Source organism: Phalaenopsis equestris, unplaced genomic scaffold (assembly GCF_001263595.1).
Source record: "Phalaenopsis equestris unplaced genomic scaffold, ASM126359v1 Scaffold000002, whole genome shotgun sequence".
NCBI lineage: Eukaryota > Viridiplantae > Streptophyta > Magnoliopsida > Asparagales > Orchidaceae > Phalaenopsis > Phalaenopsis equestris.
Genome location: NW_018164444.1, coordinates 79,566,589 through 79,579,360, shown reverse-complemented (window position 1 = coordinate 79,579,360; position 12,772 = coordinate 79,566,589). Strand labels below are relative to the sequence as shown.

At 31.5% G+C, this 12,772-nt stretch overlaps 1 protein-coding gene across 1 annotated transcript in view; it reads right to left on the bottom strand.

The window, feature by feature from the left end:
• Positions 1-12,772, bottom strand: part of LOC110022750 (mitochondrial Rho GTPase 1) — a 50,737-nt gene that overhangs the window by 14,795 nt on the left and 23,170 nt on the right. The window contains exons 9-12 of the mRNA XM_020721843.1: positions 8,962-9,173; positions 8,796-8,865; positions 7,140-7,252; positions 4,080-4,230 (exon numbers count right to left, since the gene is read on the bottom strand). Of these exons, the coding sequence (XP_020577502.1) occupies positions 4,080-4,230; positions 7,140-7,252; positions 8,796-8,865; positions 8,962-9,173 (546 nt within the window). The remainder of the gene's footprint in view (positions 1-4,079; positions 4,231-7,139; positions 7,253-8,795; positions 8,866-8,961; positions 9,174-12,772) is intronic.

The following is a 12,772-nucleotide window of genomic DNA, read 5'->3' as shown; positions in this document are numbered from 1 at the left end:
GAGAGAGAGAGAGAGAGAGAGAGAGAGATTGCATTCCTTCCAGCATAATTTCAACCCCAAACAAATGTGTACACATTAGATGCACCCAATTTTATCTTTAAACAATTTAAATGAAAGTTCCATATGCTGGAGTTGAAGTTAATCTCCTAAGTTGATTAAAACAACAAATTTTCTATTAACTCTACTACTAGGGTTTATTGAATTAATAGGATAGATTGATTCCGTCCTTGGGCTTCTTAAATCATCAAAGGCATATGTAAACTCTTGAGTCAAAGTGACAGTTGCCTCGGCCCTTGGGCTTATGAGCTAAGACTGTTAGCTTTAAGTTTGTCAAACTAGAACTTTGTATGCGATTTTGATAGTTTAGGCTTGTTGGGCTCAAATTTTATGAGTTGGCTCAACTATTAAATAATGATAAATAAGTGGGTAAATTTAATCCTTCATATTATGAGCCTAGAAAACTTTCAATTCTCCTTTAGATAATTGAAAAGGTAAGAAGGTGACAATTTGGTCTTTGAACTTATTAAACTATTAAATGTGCACACTTACTCGGCTACTTAATCTTATTGAATTGGGCATGGGAACTCGACCGGTAAGTTGTGACTTGAGAATATTAATTTGGCCTTGAGCTTGGTGAACTAGGTGAGGGGAAAGTTTAGACCTTGGGCTTGCTGAACCATTTTAGGTTGTGGCAAATCAATTGCTAAAGCTTACTAAACTGACATGATAGCTTGTCTCTTAGGCTTATGAGCTAGGATGATTGACAATTTTTAGGCCTGAGCAAGTTAAAATAGATTTGACATTCAATTGTGATGATTGGACTTTTCAAGCATGAAACTTGCATAATACCTTGGCTTTTAGAGCTTCTTGTTAAATCAATGAAATAGCTTGCCCATTAGGAAAGTGAAATGAGTGGTTTCACTGGCTCAAACTAATTAGCTTGTTCAATAGGGACTTTATGCTCAAAATTGATCGTTTAAATTTGTTTAGCTTAGAGTATCAAGGTTGAGTAGCTACTAGAGCTTCTTGAATCAACAAAATAGCTCAACTGTTAGGATTATTAGTTAAGCATTTTTACCTCACCCTTAAGGCATATTAAATTAAGAATTTACATTCAAGTTGCATGATGACTCATCTTATAAATCTTACTATATCAGCGAGAAGAACACGAACAATAGATTTGTCAATTAAGAATGATTTTCAGCATCATGGACAGTTCTATTTAGTTGTAAATATGAGCTGCCAATTTGCTTTTGGGGTTCCATCCGTGAAGCTCAATTGAATTGATTTGAGGTCAATTCATATTAAAGTGACCCACGACGATAAGATAATTTCAATAGATTGTCCAAAATTTACCCTGTATGTATATAAGATGATCATAATTTAATCAAATTTGAACTTTAGCGCTAACTGGATTAAATTTTTGCATAACATACTCCTTGGGGTATTGTACTTGACCATATTCAACTAAATATGGTTAATCATTGCCAGGTAAAGTTTCAAAGTCTCAAAAGCGATAACTGCTTTGCCTTCTGGTTGATTAGATCTTCAATTTATGTTGATGACCACCACAGCCTCCAAGCAATCAGTCAATGGTTCCTCTTATGACGATTATGGTCCACTTCCTAAACCAATTGTAACTCTACTCAAAAGGAGTAGCTCGAGAATTACTTGCTTTGATTGTCAGATTAGCCGATCTCAAGTCTTTCTTGACGGAGTAGTTGTCATATCGTGCCATCACTAATAGGCTTAGTCTAACCAAATAGTACTTCTCATCATGCTACACATTTCATAGGGAGAACACGTAGCTTATTAACTCATGGCCTCTAATAAGTAAAATTGGTTTGATGAAGTAAAAAAAAAGGTTGTGTTTCATAAGTGAGTTGAAGTTGACAGGGATGTATAACGACACAATAACATTAGAAATAGTTATGGTTTATTCAAAGAATTTTCAATCACATTAAGAAATCAATCGTCCAATAAAATCACTATTGGGCCCCTTGACAAATGCTATTTGTATATCACATAACTGCAGTAAAGTTTAGAATAATGGAATAATTCTTTAGGTGAAGGGGAGTTAGAATGCCTATAAGAATGATCAAACTCATTATGTCAAATTGCAATGGCTGTGAATCTAATAAATATTAATCGGCCTAAGAATTAATCGATTTAAGAAAAGTAGAATAAAAATGAATATATAACTTGCTGAACTAATTTTCACAATTGAAATAAAGAAATGCCTCAAGTTCAGTTCAAAAATAAAAATAATGTCCTTAGGCATTTTGTTTGGCATGATGTCGCAACATGTTTCTCAATAAGACAAACTTGCTCAGTCACAAGCTGACAAAGCATCTATCACCAAGGATGATAAATAGCTCAGTCTGAGCGAGTTTAGCTTGACTAGAACTTGGAAATATCAACTTGAGCCCAACTCAAATTCAACTTAAAATCAATTTAATTTTGCATTCAGTTAGCTCACCTAAAATTCACTCTAGTGAACTCATTTAAATTCATATTGACTAGACAAATATATAAGATTTTTGATTGAGCCTAGAACAAACCCCTTACATGGAAGATAAAACAAATTCATGATATTTGAATGATAATAAAAATATATAATATACACTTTTGAGATGAATTAAATCAAATCTTAAACACTCCATTGCAAATAAAAAAATTCTGCTCATATTTAGAAATTCTATAATGTCCAACACATAATCTTGAATAGAAAGGGAAATGAAAGCAAAACTGCAAGAGAAATGCTCACAAGTGATTGTATATTGCAATTAATAATATTTTCATCAAATAAGCTTTTCAACTTATCAATCCTTTTTTGGGCTATGATTTGGGTAGCGTTGCATCACTCAAAATAGGTTTGACTCAAGTATATTAGCTTCAAACTCGATTGAGTAAATTTTAACTCAAAAAAAAAAAAAACAAAGAGTGCTTCTATATTTTTATTATGTCGATTGAGTAAATTTTAACTCAAAAAAAAAAAAAAGAGTGCTTCTATATTTTTATTATATTCATCTACCATACCTAATATTACGTTTGATCATGAAAGAAAGCAATTCATCGACAATAAATTTAAATGGGTGATTCATGCATCGATAAGGCTAGTGTTCCATTACCCCATGCATATTGCTCAAATAAACATGCAATAAAAAAAAGGGTTTGCTATAATAAATAGAGGACATAAGATGCCATCACTTATCTAGGGTTGTCTACGATCCAATTTCGAACGGGGTCGGCTCAAAATCGGCATGAAAAAAAATTCGATCCAATATTTAGGCTCATAGCTCGGCTCTTATTTCAATTTGATCTCGAAAATTCGAATCAATTTTTGAGCGATCAACAATCTTCAAGCCAAATTCGCTAAATTCATAACCCTAACATCACTAGAATTGTTAACGATATGATTTCGAGCAGGATCGACTCGAAAAAAATTTAGTCCAAAATTTTGATTCATAGTTCGGCTCGTTTATTTTGATTTGATCTCGATAAGAGCCAACATACGAATCAACTTTTGAGCGATTAATGAGTTTCGAGTAAATTCACATCCCCACACTTAACACAAAAAGAGGGTTGAAGTGAAAGAAGTACATGAGAAAAGATAGTAAAAGTGCAATTCGACCACTTGGCACAAAAACTAAAAACACAAGCTGAGAAAAGATAAAATCAAAACTATATAGCCAATGATCTAATGCATGGTACATTGACAAAATATATTTTCTGATAAGTTCACACGAGCCAAAGCATACACAGATTAAATTTAAAATGGTTCAAAAAAAAGTTAAAGGGTTTCATCCCATTGAAAACAAAGCACAAAAACAAAACATCTCATGTAGCTCATGTAACAAATGCAGGTCTCAAATTTTCACACAGAAAGAACCCTTTACAATTAAAGTAAGATCTGAATAAGCTCTGGCAAATTTAGCAAATTAATAGATGACGGCAAAAGGAAAGAAAAAAATACTAGTCAATGTATTAATTCAAAGCAATTAGAAATGCAGTTATGATTCTTCATAGAATTATGCATAAAATATCAGCTTAAAGGTAGTGCACCTAAAAAAACATACCCTCGTTGAATCTTGTATGGCCAATGGATAGGAATTAAGATCATCTTTAGAAGAAATAATGAGACAAGGAACCTCAAATCCGGTATTTTCACCATGAGTTGCTATTTGAATAAGCAATTCGGTGGCCTTATTAAAAGAGCTGGCATCAGAACTGTGAGAGTAGGAAAAGTAATAATTTGAAGATATAGTAATCCAAACGATGGGGAATCATATACAGTTACATAGAAAAGTAAATGAACTACTGAGAAGTTAAAAAATTCAGGAATAACCATAGCCCAGCATTCGTTACTTTTCTGATAAAACCAAAGTAGTTTTTCCAACAGTCGATATTTTTTCAAGCTTGGGTTGAACTTAAAAGAGAAGGTATATGCTTCATGCAGAACATGAAATAACTAAACTAAATCTAAAATACAACCGTGATGAGGATTATTCATCATAGCAATCAAAGAGAACAAAAAATATAAAAAAAGCCCAACATCCAAATAATAAATTCTTAAAATAAACGATGATGTAAAAATGTTTTACATCAATATGTTTAAGCATTAGCTACAAAAAAAAAATAATAATAATTAACGTTTCTTATTTAAAAAGAGAACTACAAAAGAATTAGCAGTATGAAAACACTACTGCTACAAATAAAGGTTAGTTTTTCTATTCTTATATTACACCCTTATGCAGTAAAGGGGCATTGTAAAAATAACGTTGCATGGTAGAGCATCTAATGCTGCAGTAATAAAAGGTATCAAGTAAAATAACTTAGAAAGAAAGTAAATAAAATTGCAAAAACTTAGACACAGAACTTTCAACCAAAATAGCAAATATGCTAACCGTCAAAAAATTCAATGGAATTGAAAAATCAGGATTTTAACTTCGAATGTGATTTAATGAACATTTTTCCCCTGCCTGCATTTTCTGGACAAAGTTTTCTTCTTACAACGGAAAAAAAAAAAAAAAGAGCAAATGATTGGAAGGACAGTCAGTGTCTCACTCAAGAAACCCAAAAATTAAGTCCACATTATAAATATACACAAATATTTCATTCAAATCAATACTAGAGAATTTTCCATCACAAGAAAAATTCACATAAATATAGGCCTAGTCCCAGATCAAAATCACCACCAATACTTTACTTGAAGCACTCAAAATTCTAACTATAATAAAATAACATTCAAATCAATACTAGAGAATTTTCCATCACAAGCAAAATTCACATAAATATAGGCCTAATCCCAGATCAAAATCACCATCAATACTTTACTTAAAGCACTCAAAATTCTAACTATAATAAAATAGATGCCATAGTCACAAATATTGCAACCTGAAATTAGAATAATGAACCACTTCATGATATTTAGAGTCCCTTTCCTACATCTTAAAAAGCATTCACACATTATAAATAATGACCATTTTTGGATTCATTACAATTTCATATTTATTTCAAATAACAAATACTAATGTTTTAAAACGTGTTGGACTGGATAAGTTTTGTTTCCTTTCCATAGGATGCTTTCAGAATTTATAAAAACACAGATTCAAGTGTTTTCATTTATTTGAAGTAACATTTTCTTTCTACTTTTCCATGATACGCATCTGGCCACCATCCTTTCTGTTTGAACCTATCTGCAACATAATAAGCCCATCAATACACAGCTCTTAACCATCAAGCCTCACCGCAAATCCCTAAAATCAACACTTCACTGTAAATTACTTTGATCAACATCTCACTTCACAATGGATCGCTGTCAATAGCTGAGCCTCGAGAATTAATTCACTTTCTGAAGATCACCCTAAACCACCCAGATCTCAGGTCCTTGCAGAAGTCTCCACATCTCTGCTGTTGATATAATACAAATCACCTGTTACTATCACCATCCCCTCCAAACTCTCTACATCATCTTTCCTACACTTTTTTTGGAGCTTTTCTTTTCTTATTTGCTATTGATCTGAAAGCAGACAGCTTTGCTGTATGGTTTTGCGACTGCATTTACAAGGACTACCATAAATAAATTTTTAATGATCTATAATTGAAAGCATTAAAGTATTACTTTCCAAAACTTTTTTTTTTTTTTTTTGCCCAGGATCTCTCAATCTGACTTGTTTAGTTTAAAAGAGGCAATTAGACTAGGAATGAGATTTGGGATTAGATTTGTTCTGATACATGTAAAGATCTTTTTTTTTTATATAATTAGTATAGAATGTAATTTCTTGATCTTCAAAAGTGGATTACAAATAGAAATGATTAAATTGATGGTACGTATGCTTGTAGTTGATTTGTTGTTATTAGATGTTGCACTATCAATTTTGTAAGTGTCGTAGGAAACAAGGAAATTTTTTTCTGCATAATTTGCCTCTCTTCTTAGCCATAAAATTTTATAATATTGACAAAACAATGACATATTGGTGTTGTTTAGCATTTGAGAGTGAACACCATGTAGTTGAGAAAAGAATAAATAATTATTTATTCAGCTTATGGAAATAGGGTCACTAATAGAAATAAAATAACAACTTTTGGCATTACATCATGGTTGTGATTAGACATGAAAGTGGCATATAGAGAAAGTATAAGGTGTTTTTGTTTATAATTTCTTTTAGTTACAAAACATTGATATTATTATATAATCAAACAAAACTTTTTATTAACAATATATAGGCCTATAAAATGCAAGATGTTTTACAATAAAGGGAGTCCAATGTATGACTCTTATCACGTATTTTTGGTGACACAAGGGTCACAAAAAAATTCACCATCCATCTACTAAAGTTCCATCAGATACTACAGAAGAGAGCTGTAAACGAGTTAAGCCGGAAAGACGAGCTAGAGGAGATAGAAAGCAATAAGTCAATTTCAGTTAGTAAATTATCTGGATCAAATAAAATTATAAATAAATAAGGTAACATGCATTTCAATATTATTTCCAATGTTCTACAAGTCTTGAGTGAGAGCTAAAAAAAGTAGGCCCAATTTATAACTTTTCCTTAAACAATCTGAATGTTAAATTTCAATTTTAACAAAAAATATTTACTTTACATAAGAAAAAAAAAATCATGTCATAAAAGTACCTGTCATGGACAAAAACAGCGATGTCACAAGCTGCTAATGATTCCTTATTAGAAAGTAGCTTCTTGACTGAATCTTCGGGTATTTCTCTCATTACAAGAGTCTTCTTAATCCCCTTGTTTTAGGAAACAAGTTATTACAAGAAAGAATAAATGTCAAAACAAAATAAAATAATTCTGAAGTTAAAGGAATAGGATCATGATGCTAAAAAACAGCTCGGTGATAATGCATCACCGAGTGCTATCCAGCAATCCCGTGCTATCCAGCAATCCTTTCCATAGTACATAACAACAGCACGCATTTCATGTAATAGAACGCCTATGAATTAGTCATAAACCAAGCATTAGGATAACCACTAAAACGATTAATATGAGCATATTGTTAATAGAAGCAAAAACGACATGCTGCCACAACATCCATAACTTTGGTTTTGTGGTCAGGGTTAAAATGGTTAATTTTTAATCTTTAACATCAGCTTTAAATAGGGCACTTGCTTAATCCATGTACGACCCTTTCTATAACTAATGAATTAAGAAATCTCACAACTAATATCAAAAATACAAGTTATGAATTTTAATGAAAACTTTGATCAAAATATTTTCAATTAAAAAAAAATTAACTCAACAATATTATCAACTAATGAATAATGGCATGGACAAAGCAGTCTATAGGACAGCAGAAAAATGGTTTTTCCGATTTATAAAATAAAGTTTTCCATATTAAAACGGTCACATAAAGAGGATTGTATTTTTACCTAAAGAAAAATGACCTAATGCTATCTGCCGTTGAGCAAAAAAACAAAAACAACGTAGAAAGCAAGAAAAGTATGGGAAATCTATCCAAGTTAATCGAGCTAATGACACATATAAAAGACCAAAATACTTTCAAATATCTGAATTTATTGGTTGCTCTTTCATGCTTTAAACAAAGAATGTGCAATGGATAAGTTTTACAGGCAGAATAACTGGTAGTTTCAATTTGATATGATTGGACTGGTTGACCCGGTGAAATAGACCAAGGCCGATAGGGCTTTGTTACAAATAGGACGTGCAGGTTAATCAGGACAAACTTGGGTACCCAGCACGTTTCAGTTGAACTAGACAAGCCAACATGCCATATAGCCCATACTGAATCTTAAATAGGTTGAGGATATACATTGTAGAAGTAGGATGGGAGGATCAAACTAGACCCCTTGAGTTTAGAAGTAGGATGGGGGGATCAAACTAGAGCCCTTGAGTCTTTATTATCACATTATAATCCATCACATGAAACATATCTCTAATAATGCCTCAACAATTATATTAACAGACACAAAGTTGAACCTTCTACAATTGTATATGCTCAAAATTTTGCACGTTAGCTTCTAACCATGATATGATAAAAAAAAAGAAGAAAGGCAATTTAAGACGTTTATAGCAAGAAAAACAATGCACAGTCATTGTGTTGAGATTTTTCAATGCTTTAAGAAATTTTTTATACAAATAAACATAATTCCAGCACACCTTGAAAAAAAAAACGCTTAACTAAAACATATATGTCATTGTTAAGTTGCAAAAACACATCATCAAGAGCATGTGCAGCATTCTAAGAAACAAAGTACAGATATGATTTCAGTTTGGACAATATCCAAATAAAAAAATATTAAAAAATCAACTTACTCCAGGAAGTTCCACCACGTTTGCTGCAAACCGATCACTGGTAGTGGGGGTATGCTTCTCAGAAAATGTCCTAAACATATCAAACATAAGCAAAACAAAAATAAAAAACTCTATATGTGACTTAGATTACAAAAAAAATAAAAAGAAAAATCATCTCCATGCCCACCTTCCAATTAATGAATTTAACAATGCAGATTTTCCAGCATTCTTTGGGCCAAAAACAAAGCACTGTAGAACATTACGCTGGGACTGTTGTTTTTTACGATCTTGGCGCCTCCGTCGGGTAATACGAAACGCTAAAGCAGGATCACTTGTGTATCCAATGTATATAAGGTTAGCCAAACTAGCTACTGGGTCAAGCAGTGTCATTAGCGCCCACTACAAAAACAAACAAAAAGAAAAAAAAAAGAAAATTATGAAACAATCGACAAACAACTTTTGTTGTTCTTTTATTAGTGAAGTAAAAAAAAAGGTACAAAAGATTGTGCGCCACATGCTAGACTTAAGAAATAGAAGTTGAATAACTACGATCTAACCAAAAAAAAAAAACTTTACCAAACAAAAACAGGTTCCCCCAGAAGTTGAATAACTACGATCTAACCAAAAAAAAAACAGGTTCCCCTAATGACAAAAACTGCAAAATAATTAGGAAAATTGATAAAGCTTACAATTGATGAATGGATGCAAACAATGGAAGGGAAAAAAACCTTTGAACTACATACAAAAATGCAAAGACTGTTATGCTTGAGCTAAAAAGTTCATGAATAAATTCATCAATCAAGATTGATGAAGTGGGATCAGAAGTTATGCAAGCAAGAACAATATGGTTATCAAGAAATATTCACTCCTTCAATATAAATCATGCAAATAGGCTGATCATTACCTTTTAAGAACTAAAACAACGAAACTCTTAATAAAAAAATTATTCCTTGCTCATTTGCAAAATATAAAATATTAAAATAGCCTAAAATGAGCAAAAGGTTCCACAAAATGTCAGACAAATTCTGAGGGAAGCTTTTTCTAGGCACCAGCATAAAGCCTACATTAACACTATGGTTATTTCTCCCATTTATCTCTCTTTTTTTCTGTTATTTGTTTTCCTATGCGATTGAGATTTGCTCAAAGATGCTACAATCAAGTTTCACGCAGTGTGAATCCTAATCATCATATGGTTTTATTCCGTCCTTCATGTTTCTTGTAAATTTAATATTTTATGATCTTCAAATTATTTTTATGAGCAAATTTTTATGTGTCGTTTGATTTTGCATAAAAGAAATAAAATTTTCAAGTGGTGTGTAAATTCTGACCTTCGGCATGCTTCTTTGAGCATATTATCCTAGATCCTAAAATGTCAGCCTAATTGATATCAAAAGTTATGGTTGCATAATGTTAACTAGAAGTAAGGCATTAATCGAGTCAACCAACAAAATCATGTGATTTAAACGGGCTTGAATAGGTTATGACTCTTGGCAAAGACACTGCAATTACTTTAACATTCAAAATTACATTCTTACATTCAATGGGAGGTATAGCCTTGAGGAAATTTCAAAGTGGATCGATAAATTGAAATACATTCTTTAACATGATCATATAATTGATTTTAAATAATGGACTGCTAGCACAAAATAGTGGAATATGCTCAATCTTCAGAAATTTTCATCATGGATTGATATTTTTTATTTCATTTTTGAATAATACCATTTATCTGTTTATGAAAGGGTGAAATTTTCCAACGCAAAATTAGTGGGTGGGGCGTACTCAATCATATTATCTTGAGGAATTTTCAAATTGAATCGATAATTTGAAATACAATCTTGAACATGACCATATAACTGATTTCAAAATAATGGAAACAGCTAGCACAAATTAGTGGAATATGCTCAATCTTAAGAAAATTTCAAAATTGATTGATACTTATTATTAGATTTTTTAATAATAACATTTATTTGTTTATGAATGAGTGTAATTTGCTAACACAATTTTAGTAGGCGAGGTGTACTCGATCGTATTATTGTAGTGTTGCAAATGAAATAAACGACATATGGTGACATGAAACACGACAATTTTTGTCACTTAAGAGATATAGAGTGATAAATTGCAGGGTCAGTTAAAAATTCAAAAACAAAGTGATTCTTAAGTGTTTGAATATTGCAGGAAGTTCATGAATTTGATAACTAAGCACTATTGACCTCAGAACCATTACGTTATCACTAAATATTTTATTAAAGGTTTTAACTAATAACTTAAAAATGAATTAAGTGCAATCCTCTAAAAACATTATGTGATGATTCATCCAGATCCTCTAAATGCAATTAAAGTCCCAAACGAGAACTCGTTACCATACCCTCTGAAACCCAACAAATATACACCCACAAAGAAAATCATGAATAATAAATTCTAATCTTATAAAAAAAATAGCAATTCATGAATATTACTTTTGAAGATGTTTCAAATATAGTAGATACTTTGCTGTTACAATATGAATCTACATTTGATAACGTTGAATCAGAATCTACACCTATATTTGAACTAAACTTAAAGAGTCAAAATCCAAATTTGAAATTGGATTTTATCTAAAAGTGATCCTTCAATCATAACAAAATTACTATTATAATTTCAATTAAGTCATGAATATGAAAATTACATCTACTCTTACATATGAACCAAAATGTCTAATCAAAATTGAATATATCCCTAAAGGAAAAAGTGAACAAATCATACATATTGTAGTCGATGAATCAATCAATGTTACGAATTGTGCTAATTCAGGCCCACCTCTATATTTTTTCCTCAAGAACTACTAAGGTTTACACCTCCTTGGGATAGTGTGAAGCATACAAAATTCCAAGTTAGGAATTTTTTAAGTCAAATAAATTATAAACTCCCCTTGACCCTCGAATCTACACATGCCTCTTCACACTTGACGGAAAAAAGCTTGCCTTCTCATTAGCCAGCATCAACACCGCCTGCCTACTTTGTAGTTGCCATTACCACCTCTGCTTGCCAAAATCTCTTCTTCTACAAAAAAACTCATCTTGCTCCACATCTCTTTTTCTCCAAAGACAATCTATAAACCCTAATTTCATCTTCTTCTCTTCAATTTGTAAATTTAGAGTTTTTATCATTTAAACATTAATATGTTTCAAAAATTTTTAATCAAAATTTTCATTTTAGGGCTTTAAAGAAATGTTTAAAGGAAGCAATAAAATCTAAACAGACCCAGCAAGGAAGGATAGCGTGCAAATTAATATTAAAGGGAATGGCACAGCATGCTTGCCTGAAGTGCAATTATTGCAAAAAAAAAAAAAAATACTAAAATGTACATTACAAGAATAAAAAAGCACATTTCTTTCATCAAAAGAATGATGCACCGTAAATGTCAAGGTTCTTGAGGTGATCAAGAAGGATATTTGTGTGTATATGAAGGCACAACAATGTCAAAGTATTAAGTGAAACAAAAGTTCATCAATAGAATAGATGTTGATTCTTATTGTGAAAGCAAGCCTGAGGTAAAGATTTCTCAACGTCTTTGTCACTTCTTATATAAAATAAGAAGTGATTCTTCCAATTTTAATTCTATTCTATTCAATTTTAATTGAATGGTAAACTGAGTTTGGTGATGACAGTCCAGAGCAACAATAATTTATTGTTAAAATAGTGGGACTTAGATGTTCGCCTTTTGCTTGTGAACAAATTAGAGCATAGACAATCAAATTCATGCAAAAATGAGACATCATTTATATGCCTTAAAGATGGACATTTATGGTTCATATCATATATACTAAAAGAGACTAAAATATAAAAATTTAAACAAAAAAATAGGTTTTCAAGGATAATGAGAACCTCTAGCTTTGCAATGGCATGTATCACATAACAAATTATTTGTTGATGATAATAATGAAGCAACAGTATCTAATTTGCAAAAAAAAAAAAAAAAAGATCTCAATGCTGATTTCTGTGACGGAATGAAAAAAAGA